The following is a 27,628-nucleotide window of genomic DNA, read 5'->3' as shown; positions in this document are numbered from 1 at the left end:
GCATCCACAACAAGTCACTGTTTGTTGCGGTTTTTGGTCTGACGGCATCATCGGGCCATTTTTTTTTCGAAAAAGAGCGAGGAGCCGCGGTTACAGTAAATGGCGAGCGTTACTGTGACATGCTCATCGAGTTTTTGTTTCTAAAAATTCAAGAGGATGACATGGACGACATTTGGTTTCAACAGGACGGTGCAACTTGTCACACTGCCAAAGTTACACTCGAACTTTTGGCTACCGTTTTTGAAAACCAAATAATCAGCCGAAATTCCGATATCAATTGGCCGGCTCGGAGGTGTGATTTAAGCCCGTTGGACTATTTTTTGTGGGAGCCGTTAAGGACAAATGCTATGCGAACCATCCAGAGACGATTGTTGCTTTAAAACACGAAATCGAAGTTGCCATTCATAAAATTGGAGCCCAAACAATCGAAAAAGTGCTTAAAAATTGGGTTGATCGAATGGCCTACTGTAAAGCCAGTCGTGGCAGTCATTTGAACGATATTATTTTTCATTCATAAATGGCAATGTTCAATCTTCAAAATAAAAATAAAAAGTTTGAAAAAATATTGATTAGTTTTTTTTATAGCCGATTAGAAAAGCAAATTTTACATGGCCCACTCTATATATACCTTCATTTGGATCCTCTACGAATCGATACGATAATCGTATTTAAAATCCAATTTAATATAAAATTTTAATAACGTGAAACTTGAAAGGCTTGCAACGTGTCAACTCTGCGCACGCGAGGCAAGAATTCGTACCTGTAAGGTCGGATTAAAGCTGCTAACTCATTTAGACCGTGTAGATCCATTGTGGTACCACTGTGTAATACGGGAACCTTACTGTCTATTTTTCATAGAACCAGTAAGACTCTTTTATAAAGCATAGGTTTTATCCCAACACGGGAGATTAAAAATGTTATTTCCATAACAACTTTGTTCTACTCCTAGCTAAGGCTGGACAATTACAGACGAAGTGTTCCAATCCTTCTTCCTCTCTCTCGTCTGTACAACTTCTGCTGTATTCATGAGAAATTACTCCTAGTCCAGAAGAGTGCCCACCTAATTGCCAATGAGCGGTGACACCAGCCACGACCTTCGAGATGTTTTCTCTTTAGAGGTTGAGCAACATTTCTGACTTTTTCGTATCTATTTGCAGCCAAATCAGCCTGGTTGTAACGCAAATATTTTCATCTCTCCATGACCTATTGACCTCCTGGAGGATATTATTTTTGTCCTTAATTTGCAGTGGAAGATTGGTCCCCTTTCTGGCTAGCTCATTGGCCTTGCAAATTTCCTTCAATAACTCGTCCCGGAATCCATATACAGCTGGCTTTGAAGATGGTGCTAATATCACTGAGTAACACGGGAACCTCAGTGTTTATTCATCATTGGAACCATTTACATGCTATTGTGAAGCGCCGGGTAGGTTTTATCCTAACACCAGATAGTTCTGTAAGAAAGTCAAAAGAGTGTTTTCCTTGCTCTACTCCTAGCTAAGGCTGAACAGTTACAAAGGAAGTGTTCCACTGTCTCTTCCTTCTCCTCGTCTCTAAAGCTTCTGCATTATTCATGCGAAAATATTTCTAGCCTAGAAGAGTGCCTACCTAACAGTCAATGCCAAATTAGCCTGATTGAATTACACGTATTTTCTTCTATCCATGGCCTATTGGTCTCATGGACAATATTATTTTTTATCCCTAATTTGCAAGATGCCATAGGGACTCCAATGTTGCCTCTGTTTTCAAAATCTCTATGTCCCAGAACCCATGTAAGCCGACCTTGAAAACAGCGCTAGTCTCATTTAGAGCTACCAGGCATTCTTGAACAACCTTTCATTTTAGTATAACTGCTTTCATTGATTTGGTGGCCCCCAGGCTAATCGAGAAGTTATTTATCGTAGTTTTTTTTACGGCATTTGTGTTAAGGCATACATTTACCTCCTTTATATCATAGTTAAGACTTCTGTCTGCTAGATTAGGGAAAGAATAGTCGATTTCTTGGTTGTAACTACTTATAGCCGCTTCTATAGCGCCATACTGTTAAGTCTAAGCGCTGAAGCGGCGGCCCTTGCTTTCCTACCAGATTTAGAGCAGACAAGTTGATTAGCTTTTTAGGGGTGGTCCATAAAGTTTTGTATAACTTGCCTTTTGAGTTGATGATCACCACACAAGTATTCCGTGTATTAAAATAGTTCGAACTATCGAAGTGTCAAGCCGGTGTGTGACACTAACACTTCGTGTCACACACGAGCTTTACATCCCCATTTGATTCCGGCCGCTTTGTTGCATGTATGCACTGCAAAGTTGGACGTTTGAAACCTTATTCGCAATATTAGGTTTCCACGTAAGTTTCCTGGCTAATATGAGTCCTAAGTATTTGACATTATCTATCAAAGGAGTTTCCGCACCCTTGAAGATTAACGGGGACACTGTGGGTAGACTATGTTTCCTTGTAAACAGAACTAATTCAGTTCTATCGGGGTTTGTTCCGAGTCCCCTATTCTCTGACCACTTACAAAGCGTGGCCATGTTAGAGTGCAGAATCTCCGTGAGCGTCAGCGTAAGCTGTGCGGTGGCAACCCCTTTTTTTTAGGGTCAGTAGAAAGCAGTTTACTACCGAAATCCAGAGGAGAGAGGAGAGGCCCCTCATTGGGGAGTACCTCTGTAGACCTGCCTGCTTTTATTGTGTTGTCTTATCTTGAAGTTACTTTTTTTTCTGACAAGTATAGTCTCGATCAGAGGAGCAATTCGATTCGACTTCAAAATCCTCTAGGGCACCCGTTACGACACTTGTATTGATATTATTAAAGGCTACTTCAATGACTACAAAAGCGACCAAAGCGAACTCTCAAAGCTTTACAATCACTCGAAAAACTCCTAAAGTTAGCAAAGTTTCAACTCTCGGTTGTGATGGAAACCGGGCATTGGCCCTGAGTTTTCAGGTCTTTGGATTTATTTTCAGCTCCTTGTACTTTGCGTGAAATTTGTAAAAAATTGTAGCCAGAATTTATAGAGAAATTTCATGTATGCAGTTTTATAAATCATTGGCATAATAAGGTGTAAGTTTCTTCTTCTTCTTAATTGACGCGATAACCGCTTACGCGATTTCTTCTCGATTCTTTCTCGTGCTAATCGGGCCAGTTGGACACACCAAGCGTAGCCACTTGGTCTTTCCACTTGATCTTTCCAACGCAGAGGAGACGTTCCTCTTCCTCTGCTCCCACAGAGGTGTAAGTTTCAAGTGGTTCAAAAATTGCGTTGATTTTTGCTGATGATGTTGTCTTCCATATAAAACAATGTGGAGTAAGCGTTAAATGGAGAAAATTTACAAGACCGCGTCCGAAAAACAATGCTTAAAATCAGTGTAACTTTTGATCTACTTGAAACCTGCACTTTCTTATGCCAAAATTAAATGATCTATAAAACTGGTTACACGTAATTTTTCTAAATCTCTGAGTAAAAAGTTTGAAATTTTAATGAAAATTTACCGAATTTTTACAAATTTTATACAAAGTAAGAAACTTATACTTAATACTGCACCTGAAAGCATTAAAGAAAAGCTTTCCCACTAAAAAATTGGTAGTCCTCCTTAAAAGGTAGATGAGTTTCTATATTTATTAGACCCACCGTGTAACTCCCTTAATTTCTTTCACTATGAATCGCAGCAGCTTTTCAAATGTACCAAAATCTTTTTAAACCCAATTATTAACCCTCCGTTGGGCACTCGGGTTTGGCCAGGCTGGCTTTGTCGACTTTGGACGTGAATTTAAAATATTTCGATTACAGCTAACGAATTGATCTTCCAATTTTCTATCGATTTATTGGATTTAACCTTTTAAGAAGGAGCTTCGAACAGGACGAAAAAAAGTCTAGACCTGGGTGCCCAACCGAAGATTTTAAAAAAGGTGTCCACCGGTGGATTAAATTCATGGTAAAGAAAAATAATGGGAATATTTGTTTTTCTTTTGTGATTGGTATTATCATTTCTTTGTGCCAACATTCTCTGCATTTGGCCTTGGCGGAACAAATGCCCGGAAAGTATAGAGTATTAAATTTGAGCTATTTTCACACCCTAAAAGGATTACTATTAAATATATCCTTAGAGGGTGCGTTTTGATTGTTTTAATAATTTATTATTTATATCTAATTTAATATAAATATAATATATGGTTTTTATATTCACTCAGTGATTCTCCATTTCCTTCAATCTAAACTTCATGTAACTTCACTTTCATTTATTGGCAATTAATATATCATCATCAGTACAAAAATGTGAGCTTTGACATTCAACAAATAATAGATTTAAATAATACCAAATAAGTAATTCTCCATATCAATCAGTGTACAATTAACTAGTCGACGTAAGTGCAGATTGACGTTTTCAGTGATTGATTGGGTAAAAGATGAATGGACTGGCAGACTCAGTGCTCTGATTGCCCCAACAACAGACTGAGTGACTGGAATTATTTGCCCAATTGCGCTTCCAGCATTGGTATATTGACAGCTGGCTTCAAGAGATGTTTCTTTGCTGCAAAAATGTGTATATATGTATGTATAGGCCGGTTCACTTGACAAGAGGTAATAATTATTATAATTTTTAGGGAAAAAATGGTTAACCCAAGGTTTTCTGATAATTCAAGTTATGCTTCAAAATAGTATACCATCTAACGGTATTTCGCAGCTGTAAAACAACCTTATTAATAGCACTAACCAGCTAAGAAAAAATAATATTGTAATAAATACAGCAAAACTTTTTTTTCAAATTTATTTTAAAAGCTTAATAATTTGAGCTGCCACCTTGTTTATATATTATTTATAAATTACTTTGTTAACACGTTGAGGAATGGATTTGCACAAATTCTCCAGACAGCCTCATGAAATTTGATGCCAAGCCATTTTAATGATTCGCATCAAGGCATTTTTGTTTTGAAATTGTTGCCCATTCATTTTATTTTTTGCCATTTCTATAATTTTTGCCGTGGCGCTAAATTAATCACCAGTAATTTACTTTGTGGCGGCCGTCGCGACCGAATGGATTGGTGCGTGACTACCATTGAGAATTCACTGAGAGAACGTAGGTTCGAATCTCAGTGAAAGCACCAAAGTTAAGAAAAACATTTTTCTAATAGCGGTCGCACCTCGGCAGGCAATGGCAAACCTCTGAGTGTATTTCTGCCATGAAAAAGCTCCTCATAAAAAATATCTGCCATCCGGAAACGGCTTAAAACTGTAGGTCCCACCATTTGTGGAACAACATCAAGACGCACGGCACAAATAAGAGGAGGAGCTTGGCCAAACATCCATAAAGGGTGCACGCGCCAATTATATATTTATATATAATTTTCTTTGTGAAAGACTTTTTTAATAAATAAAAGAAATGATTTTGAGTGATGGAAATCTTTATTTGGACCGAATGTGGCTGTCTTGTACACAAGTGTGAAATGTGAAAAAAAAGAACGACGCCATTTGCAAAAACTTGGTGAAAAATAGAATTTTTGTCATACTTTTTTAGTATAAAAAAAAAATAAAACAAAGAAGAAATGAAAAGATAAAGAAAATGACTAAACTTGAATATGCATTTTGTAGTTCTTAACCTTCGTCCGGGTTGCAGGAGTGCCTGCATATACTGTTTGTGAAATAAATATAACCTACAGTCATACTTTCTCAATGAGAATTGTCGGTAGATCTAGGAAAACATACCTTAAATATGTAAAGTACATTAAGGTCAGCCAATTTTTTGCGGTATTGTTACTTCTTCGGATTCTATATAGGTCATTAGAGCATAGCTCTAAAAACTATTTTGAGGCCACTAGTTTTTAAAAGAAGGAATGTTAAGTAAATGCAAAATTCATATTAACTAAATTTTTATGAATACTATTTTTTTAATACAAACTTCCATTAGGAACGTATTTTTGATATCTACTTTTTATTTAAAGAATTGCTAGATGGCGCCACAAAGAAAGCCACAGTGGAATTGCGATAACTCATAATGTAAGGACCACAAAAATATTACGCGTTATCACGGATTAGTGAAATTGCGAGCTATAGAACACTATCAACTAAGATGAAGAGTATTAAAGCAGTTCTAAAACCCAAAAGCAAAAGTAATACTTAAAATCGATTTGCGGCTTCCTACTATTTCGTCAACTACGACTTAATTTCATTCAAACACTAAGCGTCCGACGCGTATGAGTCAGAAAGGAAGCCGTTCGGCTAGGAAAAACTATATGAATTATCGCGATTTTTTTCTTATTAACCTTGCGGGTCAACGTGACTCCACTATATATGAATTTTTTTAGTATTGGAATAGGAGAAATTACAACGTATGTAAGTTTTTTACAAGTGAACTAAACAAAAACTTGAATTTCACAATATTTGAAGAACGAAAATTTAGAAAAAAATTTTTTTTTAATGTTGAAAATTAAAAAAAAAAACTTAAATTTTTTCCTTAAATTTTAAATGTATTAAATTATTTTTAAATTTTCTTAATTAAAAAAAAATATTTTCAAAATTTATTTTCTAAAACTTATTTTCTAATTTTTTTTTTCAAATATTTTAAAATTTAATTCCTTTAGGTTTTTTATAGTTCTTTTTGGTTTGGATCCCTTTTAAAATCTCTCTCTCTGCATTGACATAACTCTCCGACTATCAGTCAATTTTCATAGTAATTAAAGATAGCTTCCTTTAGAATTTGGGGGAGGAGGCGCTCGAATTTTACTTTAGAACTCTGCTCTACCGGACTTTTTTTCTTAAAATTTCATGTAGAAGACGAATATGCCAGGAAAGATATTAAGAGAAATCGTTCCAAGCAAACTAACCCGCCTTAATTTCATGTGCAACAATTCAGGATAAGGATCATTTGGAGGAATCCACCAATTTAAGGACCATTGACTAAGGGAGGAATGAAATGAATTTAGGAAGAAAATATATATACAATATATAATTGGCGCGTACACCTTTTTTGGGTGTTTGGCCGAGCTCCTCCTCCTATTTGTGGTGTGCGTCTTGATGTTGTTCCACAAATGAAGGGACTTACAGTTTTAAGCCGACTCCGAACAGCATTGCTTGCCGAGGGGCGATCGCTATTAGAAAAAAAACTGTTTCTAAAATCAGAATTAAATGCTTGTCCCGCATAAAGCCATACAAATTTTAGACCCAAAGTTATTTCAATTTGAGAACATAAAATTCAAAATTGCTCCTCTGCTGCCAAGAAAGGATAAATATTTGAAATATCATACATTTGCATTGCACACGCACATATTCACTCATAGCTATACGTATGCATGAATTTTTCCTGCAGCATTTGCTTGTCTGTGACTGCCTATGAGTGCCAATGATGAGCTCGCTTTGCCAACGCATCGGATCACTTTGTACCATTTAGTTGATAGGGCGCTTCAAAAACCTACATTGCCTTACTTTGCTGCTAACTTGACTTAGGCTCTCTAGGGCGGCTTATAGGGCATGCAATTCACTTGTCTAGCCTTGAGCCTTTTTCCAAGCGCCTAGTATTGCAGATAATTGCCAACATAAGTTGTTTGCATGTTTGCTGCATTGGCCTATATGCTTACAGCCCCGGTACTCATACATACAAGTATCATACATGTGTATGTGTACATATGTACCTACATAGACCAATATGCTCTTCAAATCCTTTGCATCTGTTTACATATAAGTAACTTTGTAGATATGAATGCAGCTATAAGCTTTCATGCACTTCTATGCATACATACATACACTGTTAGTCATTAAAATAGGTACGCAGCCTTTATCCATAGATTTCCTTGAGACGCTTGGGAAAATTTGAAGCTTTTGTTGAAATTTCGCTTTTTTAATAAATTGTGTCACTGCTAAGTTGTGAATTTTAGAGACCCGTTATATTAAGTTGCGTTATTGGTTGCGCAGATTCGGTTATTTTCATAAAATGTCATTTTGCGTGGAGTTACAATTTATTTTGGGCAAAATAAGTAGGGAAATGGACAGTTTATTTAAAATTAATATTTAATATGAATCTCTATAAAAGATGGGTGGTGCGCACATTAAGGTGCGAAGGCTAATTATTAATATTCGAAAACGAAAAAAAAATCGTACAAATTTATTGCTGAGCCGCTTGAACGGTTCAAAAATGTTCTTGTAAATTCCCTTAAGCCGACAAAATCCACAGACGGACGAGGTGGTAAAAGCAAAACAACTGACACTACTAGTGTAATAACTAAGTTCTGGCTCTTGCCAAGATAGAAATTTTTAAGTCATCAAAGGCACGCTTAATACTGGCGGATCGCAAGGCAGCAGATGACGGCTCTTATCGACGGTTGTGGACTTCGTAGTGTTTTCTGCTGCCCCGATATGGGCCGGAGCCAAAACGTCCAGCATACAATACATAGCACAGGTACTTCACCGAAGCGCAAATAGAGGGCTTGCCGATACAGAACTACCAAACTACCAGCTGACATTCGTGCAGGACATTGAGCCGTCTCTATGGCAGGTGACGAGCTAAGCCGTCGTTAGAAGAAATAGCTGTAGAGCCACTGCATTCAATAGAAGGATGGCAAAGCAGATGGGATTCATCAACTAACGGACCCTGGACTCATAGGCTTACTTCAAATATTAGCCAATGGTTGACCAGGAAACACGAACACGGAGACGTTGACTACTAGCTCATTCAAATACCGAGTGCCTACGGTTGAAAGTGCGTTACACGTATTCTTCTACTGCGATCGTTTCAGAAAGGAGCGCCTAATGCTTGAAGCTCTTCTGGGTGGACAGCTGTGCCTGGAAAATCTATTCACCAAGATGACCGCATCAAATACTTGCTGGAATGTAGCACAGGGTGGAAATACAACATGCAGCGAATAAATTAACAGTAGCTTTCGACTGGAGGTGGACCGCCTACCAACTGACGACAAATCAAAGACGTCTGAGCCAAGTGTTCACGACGGTATCAGACCACGACATGTCGGTAATATGATACTTACGACAACGTTTCCGATGTTCCATTTGCTGCAGAACCAATTAAGACGTGGAAGCAATGGATACTTTTGATAGCGTAGGACCTCCATACGCCCATGTCAGGGAAATGTGGACGCAGGTACCTTTGTGTTAGTTAAACATAAAAGTGGCTCCACCTTGGTAAAATATTACCACGGTCCCAGGATAGAATTCAGCCGAGAAGGAGGATGGTTATAGTGTTAGTTGGAGCATGCCCCACAAAATATTGTTAAAGTTATGGATTAGCCAAGCCAGTCACGCAATCTTAACCTCATTGGACACCTTTGGAGAGATTTAAAGAAACGATTTGGGAAAGAAATATTTAAAAATAAGAAGGATTTATGGAAAAAAGCGAATAAATATGGTACTCTTCTCCCATAGAAACCAGCCGTAGGATAAAAAATTCTATGCCAAAGAAGAAGCTTAATTCTATGCGCTCCAGGATACTGCGGTGTTCAAGGAAATGAAATTTGCCGATAAATTTACCATCTGTGGATCGGCGGATCCCCCATAAGGAGACTTGGATGGTCGATATTATTACAGGAAACAATCCAGAGGGTCAATATATGACCATCATTTGAATCATTGAGGACATGACTTGCCTGTCTTGATTAGAACAGTCGGATAGAACTGGGCATTTTCTCTGTGAGTAATCTGCATTTGCTAGAGCAAGAATGTGAATTGTGGGTTCTCTCGAACTGGAGGTTATTTCCAGATTATTATTCACAGGTCTAACTACTTTTATTTCTCTATGCTATCCTATCTTTCTCCTCTTGTTAGATCTTTTTCTTCCTCCTTGACTATCTACGCTTTCCCTTTCCAGAGCTTTATATACGAGGTACTTTGTAGCCTGAGTGATTTAGAAATTTCCAATCTTTCGGTGCTTCTTGGCTTAGGTTTTCCAATTAAAAGAAAATGTCGTACCTAATATAAAAAGTCATTGACAATTCTGACAATTTTAACAGCTCTTTTAAAAAAATCACTGAGTTATTTTTGCATCGTACCTATTTCCGTTTCTATTTTGAATTTTTAAATCCAGAACGCGATCCAGACATAGAAGAATGATATTTTGAGGAACATAAAAGAGTCGCCTTAAGAATCACAAAGATCCAGTAATAGATTAACTACCTCCAGGTATTTTCAAATATATGTGCCAAATATCCCTCAGCGAAATATTCCCATTTTTGAAAAAGCTTGGCAAGAAGAGTGCCTGCCAGAGCAGTGGAAAATCGGAATAACCTGCCTACTGTACAAAAAGGAAGACGAATTCAAGTGTTCAAAGTATAGATCGAAAGCACTCCTCAATATTTGCTATAAGATGTTCTCTAACATATTTTACGAGTGACTACGTCCATTTGGTGAAAATTTTTAGGTTGGTTTCAAATCAGGAAGATCAACTGTAGACCAAATTTTTACTCTAAGAAAAATTCTTGAAAAAACTCAAGAAAATAACGGAACCATATTTCATTTGTTTATTGGATTCAAAACTGCCATTGACCCATCTCGTCGCTGCTATGGACGAATTTGGAATCCGGCAGAAAATTATTCGACGAATAAAATCAACACCAGCTAATGTTAGAAGAACTTAAAATTCGGAAATTCGCTGTCATCGGAATTCGTAACAAGAAATGGCCACAGAAAAGGTGCATGGTCATTCATGCCTACTGCTTAATCTCGCCGTTGAAATAAGGGAAGCTGGAGTAACCATAAACGGAACTATGCTCTTCAAAACGGGACAAACCCTGGCATATGCAGCTGATTTGGAGATTATAGCGACGTTCCTTGATGGGCTTAAAGAAGCCTTTACAAACTTGATAGAGCGACCAGAAGAATAGGATTATCACTTAATAGAGGCAAGACGGAGGCAAGTGTTGTCACCCCAAGCACAAGCAGTGCAGAACATCGGCCAAAGTCTTAAAATTGGTATCCATATTTTCGAAATGGGTCAAGAACTCAAATATCTCGATATCAAAATCGACATTTAGAACAACATATTGACTGAAATCGATCAAAGAATACTTGCCGCAAGCTGATGCTACGTTATTCGAGAACTCAAGCGATGGATAAATCGAACTCGAGACAAATGATATAGCAAACCAAGATCTGGACCGAATAGTTGAGCTCACAATGATGATGGTGACCTATTTTAGTGACCAGAAGAATATTTTCTTTTTCTTCCTATTTTATTGTCACTAGTTTAAATTACCCTGGAATGTTATATTTATCTATGAAATGAAAACCACATAAATTGAATATTCGTTATTATTTGTTTAACAAATTTGCATAATCCGTATGAACGTGGGGCGTACCTATTTTAATGACCGTATGTGTATATATGTATATGTATATGTGTGCACCCCTAAGTTACGTAGTTTGCCTGCGAGCGGTCGAATGTAAACAAATCTTTTCAATGCGGCAGTTATGAATTTCTGTGGCAAGCAAAATGCCTATTAACAAACAAAACACAAAAAAGCAACTACGTACAGCGATGATGGGGTTGGATAGGTGAAGAAAGTGTAAATTCTAAGGTAGCAAGACGTATTATTGGAAATTCATACTTAAATACAAAAATGTAATGTGGAGCAAAGTGCATCAAAACTTTGGAGCAAGAGGCGGGAATGAATATAGCTGTCAAAAAAAGCCAAGTTATTGAAATTATAGCGGTTGGATAAATTTTAATTTACTGCTTTTGCACAATTTCCTACTTAGATAGGATTTCTCTCATCGTGAGTAATTGTTGTTTTGCTCGTATACACGAGGTTTGCCGCTAAGGTCTGGTAATGCGTCGAGTGCAATTTGCACGATACTTATATAAAATCTTGAACGGATTATATTATATTATTAATATAAAATGGCTATTTATGCACACAGCCTTGCAGCCAACTCAAACCGTTTGGGCTATTAATAAATCCTTAAACTGTTGTAGGCTTAATTTCTACCAGGAGGTTTGAATCTATAACTCAGCTTCCCAGGTAATTTTGTCTGCGTTGTGCCACTGGTCGGCAGTCGCATATAACATGTTCTGTTGTTTCTTATGCCTTTTTGCAGAGTCTACAAGAATCATTTTCTGCCACACCAATTTTTTAATGTGGGAATTGAGTTTATAATGTCCTGCTAGTAGTTCAGTAAAGACTTTTATGCCTCCTCTGCTGAGGTTAAGAGTTGCCTCTACCTTTATACTTTCGTATGGATCAATGAGTCTTTTCGATTGCCGCATGCCCGTTTGGGCTCTCCAGTACTCGATTAAGCCGAGTTGTTCCCGCTCACGTAAAAAAGTATTTTTAAAGCTGTTGTTTACCCTGCAGAAAGGTTTAGGATCAATAAAGGGAGTGTTTCTACCATTTTTCGCTAGAGTGTTCTCAATTTCATTTTCATTGAGGTCCTTTGTACCTTTTTTTGATGTGTCTCGAGAATTTGAAAACAAGACCAGACCAATCTTCCCAGATCTAGCGGTTGCAGAGCAGCTTGGCTGTCAGAGCGAATCTTTATATTGCTTCTACGAAGAAATTCCCGGATACATAGCTTTAAGGTATGGACATCCGCCATGGAAGTCGTTTTTCCCCATTGCAATTGCCTAAAGATACTTCATTGTTTCTCGTGGTGAGAGACCACTGATGGCTACCTTGAATTTCTTGGAGAGTTCTAATTTTCTTTCCATCTTGTCACAGACCGTCAGGCATGGAGAGTTCAAGATTGAACTCAGAATTCTTATATGCCCTGTAAGATTCCCTTCTTTAAGATGAAGCCTTAGGGACTGCAATAACTGCCGACTATTTGGCTACAAGGTGGAGTGGAATGAGTCCAGTGTCCTGGTTATAGTTACATTGCGGGAAACTGCGATGCCAACGAGCTGGCCAGACAAGGGGCCTGTAAGGTAGTGTGTCCACGAATGGAGAAGATCGGGATCCCCTCGACAACCTGCGCTCTACTCCTGGAAGGATGGGCCTTGCACCAACTCAGCGAGCGCTGTGCAAGGGATGAGGATGACAAAATTTTGGTTCTCAAATTTGTTGGGCATCCTCACGTGGCACTATCCGCGGGATATATGTGCCGTGAGACTTGGAATTACTTCGAGACCGTTTTGCGACAGCTGTATGGAAGTGGAATAATCTCAGCACCTGCTCCTTAGCTGCCCCGCTCTCGCGGAACAAAGATTTAAACATTTTGGTTCCCACTTCTTTTCTGCATCTGCGGACATACCAGACCTTGATATCAAAAATCTGATGAGCTCTATGAGCTTACACAGCCGCAAATTAGTCACCGTTCATAGTCCACAAATATATATATGGCTCAAATATATGGCTCTCAAAGCTTGATTTGTGATGTACGATAAGTAATTTCTCCAGGTTAAGGTTTTATCAAGGATTACTACCAGATATTTATTGTCCCCAGATAGAGTTAAGTCGGCGTCCCCTAGTTTAAGGGTCCCTAGACTTAATTTCCTTCTTTAGGTGAAGGGCACCACACATGTTTTGTTTGGATTTATTGAGAGACCTTTCTCTTGACACCAGTCTTTCGCTATGTCGAGAGCTAGTTGCATGCAATTGGCTGTAGCAGATTCACACTTGCCTCTAACCATAATAACTACATCGTGAGCAAAGCTCTGAACCTCGCATCCGAGATCATCGCATCGATCATTTGTAAAACCTCTTCGATGACTAATAGCCAAAGGAGCGGTGATAAAACACCTCCTGTATGTAAGTAAGTACTTCTCAGTTTCAATCAATATTAACAAAAACTGCTGTACTTCCAGCCCGAAAAAACTCAACGTAGTCTTAGAGAACCCCGTGAATATTGGGAATATTTGATATTTTTTAAAGCTCCCTCATCATTGTCCCATTTTGCTATGAACATGCAGATGACAACAACAATAGGATTACCGGAGATGTCGACACTAATATCTTATATGTACATTTTTTGTTTTTTTTGAGTTTATTGCAAAGTGGAATAAAACAATAAAAATATAAATAATAGGCGCGTACACTTCTGTTAGGGTTGGGTCAAGCCCCTCCTCCTATCTACGGCGAGCGTCTTGATGTTGTTCCAGAAATGGAGGGACCTCCAGTTTAAACCGACACCGAACGGCAAATGGTTTTTTATGACGAGCTCTTTCATACACTCTGAGGCTTGTTTTGTCAACTAATATAGAAATCTGAAGTCCGACCAGTTCTTTGCAACGAATTGGAGTCGTGAACAATAAGTGAAAAAGCCAAAAAAAAAACACCAAATATATGAAAGGAAAATTCTGAGACAAATCTTCGGTTCAGTCAAAGATATCGTATGGCAAGATGGAACCATGAGCTGAACCAACTGTAAGGGGAGATACTGTTGTACGGTTCATCAAAGCTCAAAGACTAAGATTCCTTGGCCGTACCATGCGAATAAACTCCACGAGGGCTCAACGAAAAACAATTGACGTTAAAACATTTTCAATGAATGCAAGAGGTAGACCAAGTTCAAGATGGATGAACGAACTAGAAGACGACATGAAGAAACTCAAGGAAGACAACTGTAAGAAACCCAGGGGCCAAATGCAGACTTTTTGAGCAGCAGTCTAAATCTCACACATATCTGCTGCCCCAAATGATGATGATGATGATAATGGGATAAGACGAACTCTGGTCTCTGTAAGATGACTTTACATGTTACATATGCCCAATAATTGGCCTCTGGTGCACTATGTACATAGTGTCGATGGTACTGCAATCAGCTGTTTAGTTAATATTAGTTGGCCTGCACGGAGATGTAAATTGGCACAGTCAGAATTATTTTATTCTTCTTTCTCTTTTATTTCGGTAGCGATAAATAGCGTTCTTTTGGCAAACATTCATAAGTGATTAAGGTGATTAAATGGTACACTTTCTGGGTTGTTGCTGAAATTAGAGTCAACACCCTCGAAAGTTGGCTGCAAAACTGAGTTGATAGATGGAGCCAGTCCGGGCAGATGTTTCAATGCAGTCGTGCTAGGCAGGGCAAGGAACACCAAAATGATAGAAAAGTTGTTTTCTAATAGCGGTCACTCCTCGGCAGACAATCGCAAACCAACGAGTGTATTTCTGCTATGAAATAGCTTCCCATACAAAGCCCATTTGCCATTTGGAAGCCGTAGGTCCCTCCAATTCTGGAAAAACACCAAAGACAAACACTACAAATAGGAAGAAGAGCTCAACCAAATACCCAGCAGAGGATATAAGCGCCAATTATAAAAGAAATATATGCGTACATATATACGCGGATCGTTTGAAAAGTCTGTCCCAAAAAAAAAAAAAAACTACTTAGTTGAGGTAAATCTTTTTAATTTTTTGACATAGTTTCCTTTCGGGCTTATACACTTCGTCTAACGCTGTTATAGTTTGTTGATCCCTGCCGAATAGTAGGATTTGCCCAAGTCTGAAAAATAGCCTTTCGTTTCTGCAATCACCTACTCGTTCAAATAAAATTTTTTCCTGCCAGGCATTTCTTTAAATTGGGGAACAAATAATAGACCGACAGGTTCAAAGGAAGCAAGTCTAGAGAATAGGGGATGTGAAAAGATTTGGAACCTTATTTCCATTAATTTTGCGATCACAACTGCTGAAACGTGAAATTCCACACACGAAATTGTTTATTCTCCATTTTCTGAAAATTACTCGACTTCCTCGATTTAAACAAATTCCAAATACAAAGAAAATTTTCAATCTGGCTTAGTTGCCACTAACTAAATATAACCTCGATACGTGCCATCTCTCTGACTTTACACGGACTTTACACGGACTTTTCAAACGACGCTCATACTAGACAATTAATGGAAAAGTTTACTCTTTCGTTTTAAGCAAAACGCATTTGGAAATATTGAAAGGCAATTATTTATAGAATTTTTAAATACCTTTGGAAATTTAACGGGTTATGGGTAGTCAGAATTTTCAAAAAAAATGTTTATTTTTGCATTTTGTTAAAGCTTAAAAATCTTAAAAATATAGTGTGAAAAGTGCGTAACTATCATATTTAGTAGCAGCTGCAAGCAAGCACGTATGAAAAGGGCAGATAGGAGCGCTAACGATAACACTCGAGAAAATAAAATGCTGCGTAGGCAACAGCAAGTCGATATTTTGGAAGCTGCTCTGACGGCTGAAGAACTATGATATGGCCCAGTAATAGATGACACAGTGTAAGTAATTAAATAATTCGTACAACTCTACATAAATCGATAGTAAAGCTTTAAATGCGTTTTTCTCAAAACTATGTTTTTTGAACTACTGTCACTGTAACTTAAAAACCGCTTGTTAGATTTCAATAAAATTTATACTGCTTTTGAAAAATATAAAAAACTCGTGCCTGATCGAAGGATTGTTTTTCAAAAAATTCGATTTTTTTTAACAATTAATTGTCGGTTTTTTTCTCGAAAATCTGAAAAATATTTCCTGAGGCCATAATATTGTTAATTTTGAAAAAACAGCTTCGATCAGGCGCAAGATTATCTATTAGTAAAACTAATTTCTCTTGTCCGATTGGTTTGAGATGAGTCTCCAAGGACCTGTGATGATCACCGCAAGGGACTTCTGGAGAAACGGGCTCCACACAAACAGCGATAACTTTTACAATTATTAATTCTTTTTGAAATTTTGCTAAAATCAAGTCGAAACATGATGTATTAATGCCATGTTTTTGTTTTTGTAAAATAAAGCAATTGACTAGCAATGAAAAATTATTGACAATTATCATTTTTTCGGGCCTGTGACTACCCCTAACTCTTTAAGAACTTAGAAACCATTTTACTCAAACGCATCAGCACTACTCATAAATGATATCGTAATAATGAAAGCCTTGCAGCAAATTTGCATATGCACTTATAAATTTGTAATAAAGCAGAAAATAACAAAAGAATAGTTTCACATAATTCTTACCTGCGGATAATCTCCATATCTTGTCTGATAGTCAAATACGTACAAATATGAATTGCGATGATCCGCTGAGTGTAGGTCGACAGTTTGAGCAGCCGGTGCCACGACCTGAGCATCACTAAGCGCCTCAAGGGTTTCATCACTGCAAAAAGGTAAATAAAAGAAATGCATAAAAATTTTTACAACCAACACAAGCACTGCTAAACATACTTAAGCGCACAACGACTTAACGTTAAATGCAGTTGTTTCATAGTGGTAATGATGACTATCAAATATTATGAAGATGTGCCAGTGTGATAGTGTGTGTAATGGAAAATAAACCTACAAGTATATTAGTGTGTGAATTAGAAATGCAGATGCTAGCTGTTTTGCATGAAATTATGCTATGCAGAGTTGTATTTGAGCATAAGAAAAAAAAAAACAAAAAACGAACGCTTGTCATAACACTGTGGAACAAATTCAGGTTAGCAAAAATTAGGTCCATTCTGAGAGTGGCGGGTGAAAATAGAGGCGAAATTAGAAGACCCGTATCGCGCCGTTATTTTATGTTAGTTCGAATTTTTTTTTAATCGGCCTTCGAAGTTCGAAATCGGAGCAAAATTGTTTATATGGTTTTTTGGCTATAACTCGTCGACTAATTGATATTTTTTCAATCTGTAAAAGCCAAATTATTGCTAGAGACCTCTGCAACAATTACAATTTTTGAAAAAATTTATTTCGAAAATTTTTGTGGTACTTATGAAACAATATACTGAAAATCGGCGTTTGACTGCAAACTTCGAAGGCCGATTAAAAAAAAATTCGAACTAACATAAAAAAACGGCGCGATACGGGTCTTCTAATTTCCCCTCTATTTTCACCCGCCACTCTCAGAATGGACCTAATTTTTGCTAACCTGAACTTGTTCCACAGTGTAATGTAAGCAATGTGGGGCAACTGTGGCAAATTTTCAATTTACATTAAGCGCCAGCGGGGCAGTGAAGCAAAACGGGCGCAGATATGTCTGCTGCTTGCCACATCATGCGGCTGCTGCTGGATTTGAGTGCGCTTGAAATGCGCTTAGCTTTAAACCACAAAATGATTTTCCAGCAATGCTGCACAAACTAGTGCATTTGAATTTTTCAATTACCGCAACTGAACTCCAAGGCCAAAATGCAAAAATGCTGCCATGTAATAGGAAAAATGCGAGCTTGAAATAATAGAAATGAAAAAAAACACGAAATAAAGTAGAATAAAAATTTGCAGTAAGTGAGACGTGCTATTAAGCCGGCTACATCATCGTAATAATTTCACTTTTCTACAGTACCATAGCAGCAGCAGCAACAGCAATAAAAGTGCTCAACTCGCACTTGAGTTGGTGCAGTGCGTTTCTTTTATTGGAATTCCAGCTTTATTGAGCAGCACTTAAAATACCTTACCAGCAGGTCTTGCCATGCATTAACCAGCTTTTCGCGGGATTTCACTTAAGCACATTATTTTCCTTTCTTTTCTGTTCTTTGATTAAGCTTATTTCACATATCAGTAAAAATTTGTATACTGAAAGTGTAAAAAAACTTGTTTATAACGAGTGCTATTTTTATTCATCAAGACGTCAAGTTGGTTTCTGTGAAGTAATTATTATTTTTAAAATAAAAAATAAATAATTAGCGCGTACACTTCGGTTAAGTGTTTGGCCGAGCTACTCCCGTATTTGTGGTGTGCGCTTTGATGTTGTTCTACAAATGGAGGGATGTACGGTTTTAAGCCGACTCTGAACAGCAAATGGTTATTTTATGAGTTTCTTTTTAAAGGTACAAATGCACTTGGAAGTTTGCCATTGTATGCCGACCGCTATTACAAAAAACTTTTTATATTATTTGATGTTCATGTATGGAGATCCGAGCCTACTACTCCCGAATGGTAGTCACGCAGCCAACCATTCGGCGACATTTTTATTACTACTTTTGTTATTAAAAGAAAATAGTGGGAGATCACTTCTTTATCGAAGAAAGCATACTAGCGACTCTATTGGTCCATTGTGCAAGGTAATATTTTTATTGTGCTGGGTAAAATAACACAGGTCTGCAAAAAAATGGGTTCGGAATGTTCTATAAAAGTGTAGTGTCATTTCCGAAGTAATTTTTTGCGCAGAATCCGAATCCGGGGTTTAAATTTCCACGTCAGGATTTTGAGATATCCTAACCTAAAAGTGCAAAAGCGCTGTTTTTGCCCATTTTTGAGGTTATGTAGCTACGAAGATTTTGCTTTTCATAAAAAAGTAGACCTGGTATTTTAAATTATAAGTCTTCTTTTTTTAAATGCCGTTGAGTTTGCTCAAATATCTTAATTTTTCACTGAGATATCGCATTTTGAAGTCTCCATGCAATTTTTTTTGTACGACTATGTAATCGACCGTATCACGTCTCATGTTATCTCAATGGATTTTCGAATATCGAAAAATTCACAAACATGGAAACTTCAAAATGCGATATCGCAGTGAAAAATAAAGATATTTAAACAAACTCAACGGCATTTAAAATAACAAGACTTATGCTTTAAAATACTATGTTTACTTTTTTATGAAGAGCAAAATCTGCGTAGCTACATAACCTCAAAAATGGGCAAAAACAGCGCTTTTGCACTTTTAGGTTAGGATATCTCAAAATCCTGACGTGGAAATTTAAACCCCGGATTCGGATTCTGCGCAAAAAATTACTTCGAAAATGACCCTAAACTTTCTAGAACAAAACGTTGTTGACCTGTGTAATTATTTACACAAATTCGTTATTCTACTTATCCGATAAAAAATTCCGATAATGTTGCCGGAAAGATATTATTAGGTTAATGTAGTGCGACACTGACAATAGCAGCAACAATGGAGAGGACGTACATTTATTTGCGTTGATAACTTTAAATGACAGAAAACCGCTATTTTTGTAATTTGCTGTAAGAAAGAGCAAAGTATTGTTCGCTCTATACCTGAACATCCGCATAAATAGTGAACAGACTTTCATTCATCCGCTCTTCCTACCAGATTCTATAGATGAGATTAAAAGGCAGGTGAAGTCTGGCTGCATGATCCCTTACCTTCCAGTGACCTGTAAGAGTTGCGGTGATATGTGAGATGCTTGGGCGAGATCATGGCCATGTTTTTCTTGTTGTAATGCGTGTAGTTAATTGCTTCCACCTTCTTTCGGCTAAAGCATAGTAATGTGAAGCAATTGTGTCGAATGAAAACTACCGCTTTCTTTGTTATGTCTCGTGCCTAACCTGACAGCTCATCCGCTATCTCATTACCCCGTATGTTTCTATGACCGGGGTTCTCTATCAGAGTAATTTTAAGCCAATGACTAAGCAATTCTAGTTCCTCTTTACACTATAAGACTAGTTTGGATGAAATGGAGCTGGGGTCTAAGGCCTTGACAGCTGCTTGACTGTCTACCCAGATAGCACCAATTTCTTTGTAATGTTTTAATGAACTGATCCTCTGATTGCTAATAGTTCTGCCTGGAACACGCTGGCATAGTCAGGAAGTCGAATTGGTTTGTTTAATTTGAGCGGCTCCTAATAGCGGCTAGTTCCAACACCACAATTCATTTCACTTGGTGGAAAATGTACCGTAAGATCTTTTTTAAAGTTAAGGGCGGGGTTTGTAAAGTCTGGTTTGTCAGTAAGGTCCCTATAGGAGGATCTTGCTGTGACCATACGACCTTGCTCTCCACCTTCTTATGTTTCTGAGTCTCACTGCGCTGCATGTAGCGATTGGTTTCACGTGTAAGTCTAATGATAATAGCTGTGTTAGTACATTAAACGCTTCAGTAGCACCAGCGCTTCTGTGGGTAGGATATACGCTGATCTTTGTGTCTTGTTTAGCTTGGTTTGGTTGTATTTATTTTCCATAGCGGGCCATCAGACTGGTGTACAATATTTGTACATTCTGTCAAAAAAGTACTGGGAATTGTGCAATAAAGTGCAAATTAATTGTTTAATCATCAAAATTTATTTCGTTGCCTTCAAAATAGGCTCCGTTCGAGATCAACGATTAGTCCAGTCATCAAAGCACCTTTTAAATGCGTTTGAAGAGATCTTCTTCAGGTCCTTCAGCCAATTCTCCTTAATGACCTCTATCGGCTTAAAGCGGCGTCCGCGAAGTGGCAATTTAAGTTTTGCGAAAAAGAAAAATCATAGGAGGCTAAATCCGGTGAATACCGCGGTTGTTCGACGATAATTGTCGAGTGTCCACAATATGAGCCTTGGGAGACAGTCCGTTATCTTTTGACTGTAAATTATGAGCATGTCATAATAATAGTATGTTTTAAATGAAAAGTTACTCGAAAAAATAACGGCAAGATCCTTAATTTGAACCAAACTTTGCAGAAAAGAGAGAGAAATGTTGTAAGGCTTTCAAGCATTTTTTGCTGTTTATAGAAAGTCGAGAACTAATACAACATAGTTCTAGGGGCTCAATTCCATTTTGAAGCTCAAATGAGTAAAAAATGTTTGTTACCAAAAACCATCAACAAGTAATTGGATCAAATGAGCTCTATTCGTATTTTAAAGTATGTACATTTCCCAGCTTTTCTAGTGGTAAAACAAACACCGAAACTAATCTTTAGTTAGGAGGAAAAAAAAACATCCAAGGTTACACATAAACCAAACAGAAACACATTTGCATATAAATTGACTTGATTACCAGCTTTGCATAGTAGAAAATTGGTGTGAAATTAAATTATGCAAATTTCGGTCCACAAAAAAGTACTTTACTGTACTTTTCGAAATCGATTTTACGCAATGTATTCATTTACGTTTAATACGTTTTATGTGAGTATTTATAATTATATTTTTCCACATGCATACATATGCAGTATACATGTCAGCGATTAAATTTAATTGAATATGCTTTCATGTACATTTCGATGTAAATATGTGGGCAAAAAATTATTATAAAACAGAATTTGTGCTTTTGATATGCCCCTATTAAAATTTTCAACGAAAATTAAGAGTTTTCAGCGGAATATTTCACATAAAATAAATATTTTTATAAAATTGCTGATTTCGCGCAAATAACACACATAGATTTGTGCTCACGTAATTGAGTCACCTTCACTTTTCACAATATGGTAATATTTTTAATGCTAAATTTTTTTTGTACATTTTTTCTAAAAATGCCGCTTATTCTAAATAGTATGTACTATATAACAATCTAATAAATAATAATTACAAATTTTATAAAAAATTCAGAAAAATTAAACATGTGTAAAACAAGTGTCATCAAATTATCAACCTTTAAAAAAAAAAAAAAAACATAGAAGCGACATGAACTTTGCTTTGATAACTTCGAGTTTATTTATTCAAAATGGTCTCCTCTGGCCCCGATACACTTTTTGCGCGATCTAAAAGCTATTCGAAAGAGTGTTTCAGGTCATTTTACCGGACTTACCTTTGGATGTCGGAAGAAGTCTTTTGGATGGCCTCTATGGAAGCAAATCGTTTTCATTTCATAGCCGAATACAATTTTCCGAAAGGAGAATCGACACACACCATCTTTTCGTCGATTTCAAAGCTGAATTCGACAGTACGAAAAGGAGTCCCCACAAAACTAATACGGCTATGCAAGATGACGTTGCTCAACACCAGCAGCGCCGTCAGAATAGAGAAGGACCTCTCCGAGCTGTTTGCTACCAAACGAGGTTTCAGACAGAGTGACTCGCTGTCGTGTGATTTCTTTAACCTGATGTTGGAAAGCATCGTACGAGCTGCAGAACTCAATCGCTCAGGCACAATTTTTTATAAGAGCGTACAATTGTTGCCGCATCGGCCTTAACAACCACGCTGTGAGTTCTGCCTTCTCCAAACTGGATAAAGAGGCAAAGCAAATGGGTTTGGTGGTGAACGAGGAACGAAGTACCTCCTGTCTTCAAACAAACAGTCGGCGCACTCGCGTATCGGCACCCACGTCACTGTTGACAGTTATAATTTTGAAGTTGTAAAAGACTCCGTGTATTTAGGAACCAGCATTAACACCGATAACAATGCCAGCCTTGAAATCCAACGTAGAATCTCTCTTGCCAACAAGTGCTACTTTGGACTAAGTAGGCAACTGAGCAGTGAAGTCCTCTCTCGACGAACAAAACTCACACAATACAAGACCCTCATCATGCCCGTCCTAACATATGGCGCAGAAGCTTGGACGATGACAACATCCGATGAAACGACGCTTGGAGTGTTTGAGAGAAAGATTCTGCGTAAGATTTTTGGACCTTTGCACGTTGGCAACGACGAATATCGCAGGCAATGAAACGATGAGGTGTATGAGCCTTACGGCGACTTAGACATAGCGCAGCGAATAAAGATCCAGCGGCTACGTTGGCTGGGTGATGTCGTCCGAATGGATACAAACACTCCGGCTTTGAAAGTATTCGTTGCGGTACCAGCTGGTGGTAGCAGAGGAGAGGAAGGCCTCCTCTACGTTGGAAAGATCAGGTGGAGAAAGACTTGGCTTCACTTGGTATGTACCAGGCGAGTACGCTGAGTGATTAATGGTTAAAATGCGATTTCTAGTCAAAAAAATCAGTCACAAAAGTGGATCGATGAGATGCTGCATTATCAGGCAATAAGCGCCAGTTTCCACCTTCGCGGTATTCAGAGCGAATTCGACAAATGCGATGCACCAAACGCTTCAAAGTGAAAGGATTGAACACTGCAGTGACGGTTTGGTCCATTGGCACGAACTCCTTGTGTACAATTCCTTGGAATCGTAAAAATAAATGAGCATCGACTTGGTTTTTGACTTTTCCAAACCCGATTTTTTGGGTTGTGGCTCGTCTGGCACCTTCCATTCGGCACTTTCAGGCTTAGTTTCAGGTTCGTGTTGGAGACTCTGTGTTTCCAGTTGTAAAGGAAGCACTCGTCTTTTCTCCCCCTTTAATGAGGTCTTTTTGTTTTTTTTCCATTTTTCTTTATTTATTGAATCTTTCTTGTATAAGAAACTAACAATAAGTTTACAAATCTTATATACTAGAGTAATATGTTTCCTTGCCAGTGCTAAGAAACGAATTATTTGCTCAAATGAATATATATTTACATATATGATTAAATCGGTTGTGAATCTCCAATTCTTCATAGTTGGGGGCTGGAAAGGACGGGTTTACAATCTCCGATTCTTCGTAGCTGGGAGCCGGAAAGGCCTAGTTTCCAGTCTCCCTTAAAGCTTCCGTTGTCCCTCATGTCGGTTGTGAAAATGTTGTTGTTTTTTGTTTTTTTTTCGAATGTGATAGATGTGGTTGGAGGAAGTTGTGGACGGACTCTCGTGTGAGATGAGATAATTAAGATAGTGCAGACTTGAAGATGTCTGTTTTTTTGAGTCGTGTGTGACCTTCATCTAAAAGTAGATTTCGCGCTAGTTTATTGGGATAGTCTTCTAGCTTTTGTAGGTATTTTTTGCTCAACCGTACTATTTCATCGGCTACACGAGGTATGCAAATATCTCTGTGAATGTTAGCGCTCTTTATATACCATGGAGCTCCCGTGATTATCCGCAAGGCTTTAGATTGCACTCTCTGAAGTTTTTCGATATTTGAGGGCGTAGCCGTTCCCCACATTTCTATACCATATGTCCATATTGGTTTTAGCATGGCTTTATATAATAGCACTTTGTACTCCAATAGAGGCTTTTGATTTTAAGCTTGATATTCGACACTTTCTTTTCAATATGATTCGGCCATGTGAGTCTTCTATCTAAGTGAATTCCAAGATATTTTATTTCGTTTTGCTGTGGTATATTCTGACCATTTATTGTAACTGCAGGGCAAGTTTATTTTCTTAGAGTAAAAGTAATATGCACGCATTTGGTTTCATTAACCTTTATTCTCCAGTTTTTAAGCCATACTTCTGTTTCAAGTATATGCCTTTGTAATATAGACGTTGCTACTTTTGGGTCTGTGTGAGTGCAAAGTATTGCAGTATCATCGGCAAATGTTGATGTCATTGTTTGGCTCGTCGTTGGCATATGAGATGTGTATAATACATATAAAATAGGGCCTAGAACGCTGCCTTGTGGAACTCCAGCGTCTATTCTACAATGCCGAGAGAAAAAATATTTTTGCTTTACAACAAATTCTCTATTAGTCATATAGTTTTGCAGCAAGAGGTGTACATCCGTAGGCAGTAAGCTAGTAATTTTGTGAATTAGGCCACGGTGCCATACCTTATCGAATGCTTGTGCTACGTCTAAGAACAGTGCATTGCAGTACTGTTTTTTCTCAAAGGACTTTCGTATAAATGACACAATGCGACGAACTTGCTCAGTTGTACTATGTTTTGCTCTAAATCCAAATTGGTGTTGAGGAATAATATTGTTATCTTGAATAAAGGGCGTTATTTTCTGCAAGAACAACTTTTCAAATAGCTTTGAAAGTATGGACAATAGACTAATTGGCCGATATGAGGATGCTTGGCTTAAGTCTTTCCCAGGTTTACCAATCATAGTGATTTGAGATAATTTCCAAGCTTTTGGGTAGTAAGCAGTACGAGAGATGGCGTTAAGTATGTGCCTGACGCATCCGTGTTCAGAATAAGGATCTTGACACGACTCTCTGGAGAGTATACTCGTGCACCAGGCAGAAATCAGCTACCACTTCAGAGGCGGGCTCCCACCTGGTACTGGGTATCGATCTTGGGTCCCTCAAGGTGCTTAAGTCGAAGTACGGTTGCCGTCCTCACCTACATCTGGGGCGGATCCAGTTCCGCGTCCAGGATAAGGTGGAGGACAAAGCGTAAATATACTCAGTCTCATGACTGAAGTAATATTTACACAGATTAATCTGCAGCATAGCAAAGCGTCTACGGCTCTCTTGTGCCGTAGGCATGCAAAACTGCAAACAAACCCACACATAATACTTATACAAGAACCATGGGTATGTCACAAGCGTATCTGTGGTCTAAGTGCTATGTCGTGGGGACAAATACTTCATTGTGAAGGGAATGTGAGACCGCGAGCATGTATTATCATGCCGAGGTTGATCGAACACACGATGTTAAAAAAGCTATGCTCCGGAGATATCGTTGCTGCAAAAATAAAGTACTTGAAAAGTGGGAACAGTGTCGAAGCTATTATAGTTTCGGCCTACCTACCCTACGACTCTTTACAGCCACCTCCTTCGAGGGAGCTAAGAGAAGTGGTCAAGTACGCAGAATCCAATAATCTGGGGCTAATAGTGGGCTGTGACGCAAACTCACAGAACATTGTGTGGGGAAGCAGCAAATGCAACCCCAGAGGTCTCAAGCTACTGGATTTTATCCTGTCAGCCGATTTGGTCATTCAAAACACTGGTAACAAACCAACTTTTGTGACCAGAAGGAGACAAGAGGTGATTGATTTAACACTTACCAATAGGTCAGTTGGAAATCAAATCAACCGATGGCGAGTTTTGGAAGAGGACTCTCTTTCTGATCATCGTCTTATCGAATTCCGACTGGGAATTGACACAATATCAATACCTTCCGGTAGGAATCCTCGAAATGTGGACTGGGACAGGTATGGTGAGCTTGTAACAGAGCGATTACCAAACCTGAAAAAACTCAAATCAGCAGAAATGACTGAAGATGCTACTAAGAAATTAGAAGGTACTTTAATCAACTGGTTTGGGAACTGTGTCCACTCAGGCAAAGCAGACAGGGGAAAGCGGGTCCTTGGTGGAACCCTGAACTGTCGAAGCTTCGTGTACGGTCCAGGAAACTTCTTAATAAGGCCTTGAAGACCAAAACAGAAGAGGACTGGGCCAATCATCGACTTACACAGAGAGAATATAAGAAAAAAATACGGCAAGCCAAACTTGAATCCTATAGAAATTTCTGCAGTAACGTCGAAGAAATGAGGGAAACAGCGAGACTTTGTAAGGTCCTTCATTTAGACCGCTCAGTAAGGCTGGATTCCATTCGAAAACCTGATGGTTCATACACCATTTCCAAATCGGAAACGTTTAATGCTCTACTCGAAACCCATTTTCCGGGTAGTAGAACTCTCTCTGAAGCTGAGAGTGGCATGAACAATGACGGTGGCAACGGTGGAACCTCTAGGTACAGCTGGTATATTGCTAGTCGGATAGTGACAAGGGAATCGATAAGGTTTTCCTTATCTTCCTTTGACAACTTTAAGTCCCCTGGACCTGACGGAATATATCCAGTAATGCTTAAAAAAGGAGGGGACAGGCTGATTGAGGCCCTGAAAAGGATCTTCACAGCCTGTCTTGCATTTGGTTATATACCATCCCAATGGCGACGCGTAAGAGTAGTATTTATTCCAAAACCAGGAAAAGATGACTATTCCCTAGCAAAAAGTTTCAGACCAATCAGTTTGACATCGTTCATGTTGAAAAGTCTGGAACGAGTGGTGGAGAAACATATTCGAGTGGGGGTATTGCCGAGAAGTCCACTTAGTAGAAATCAACACGCTTACCAGAGTGGAAAATCATGTGAATCAGCCTTACACGATCTTGTTAGCAAGATTGAAGCTGGGCTGGAAGCTGACGAATACACAATGGGCGTGTTCGTGGACATTGAGGGGGCTTTTGATAATGCCACTTTCGGCTCGATATGTTCTTCTGCCGAACGACACGGAGTTAATCAAGCCATTATAAAATGGATATACTCCATGCTCTCTGAGAGGCTGTTAACCGCTGGTGGGAGCGACGACGAGCAAATCACAGTCAGGGCCAAGCAAGGATGTCCCCAAGGGGGTGTTCTTTCTCCGCTGCTGTGGTGCTTCGTCGTAGACTCCCTATTAG

At 38.4% G+C, this 27,628-nt stretch overlaps 1 protein-coding gene across 1 annotated transcript in view; it reads right to left on the bottom strand.

Moving 5' to 3' along the window:
- The window catches only part of LOC128862377 (neuroligin-4, X-linked), a 96,918-nt gene that overhangs the window by 8,701 nt on the left and 60,589 nt on the right, over positions 1-27,628 (bottom strand). The window contains exon 7 of the mRNA XM_054100997.1: positions 16,869-17,007. Coding sequence (XP_053956972.1) covers positions 16,869-17,007 — 139 coding nt within the window. The remainder of the gene's footprint in view (positions 1-16,868; positions 17,008-27,628) is intronic.

Source organism: Anastrepha ludens, chromosome 2 (assembly GCF_028408465.1).
Source record: "Anastrepha ludens isolate Willacy chromosome 2, idAnaLude1.1, whole genome shotgun sequence".
In the NCBI taxonomy this organism is placed as follows: domain Eukaryota; kingdom Metazoa; phylum Arthropoda; class Insecta; order Diptera; family Tephritidae; genus Anastrepha; species Anastrepha ludens.
The sequence above is the reverse complement of the archived record's forward strand: the minus strand, read 5'-3'. Positions and strand labels throughout refer to the sequence as shown.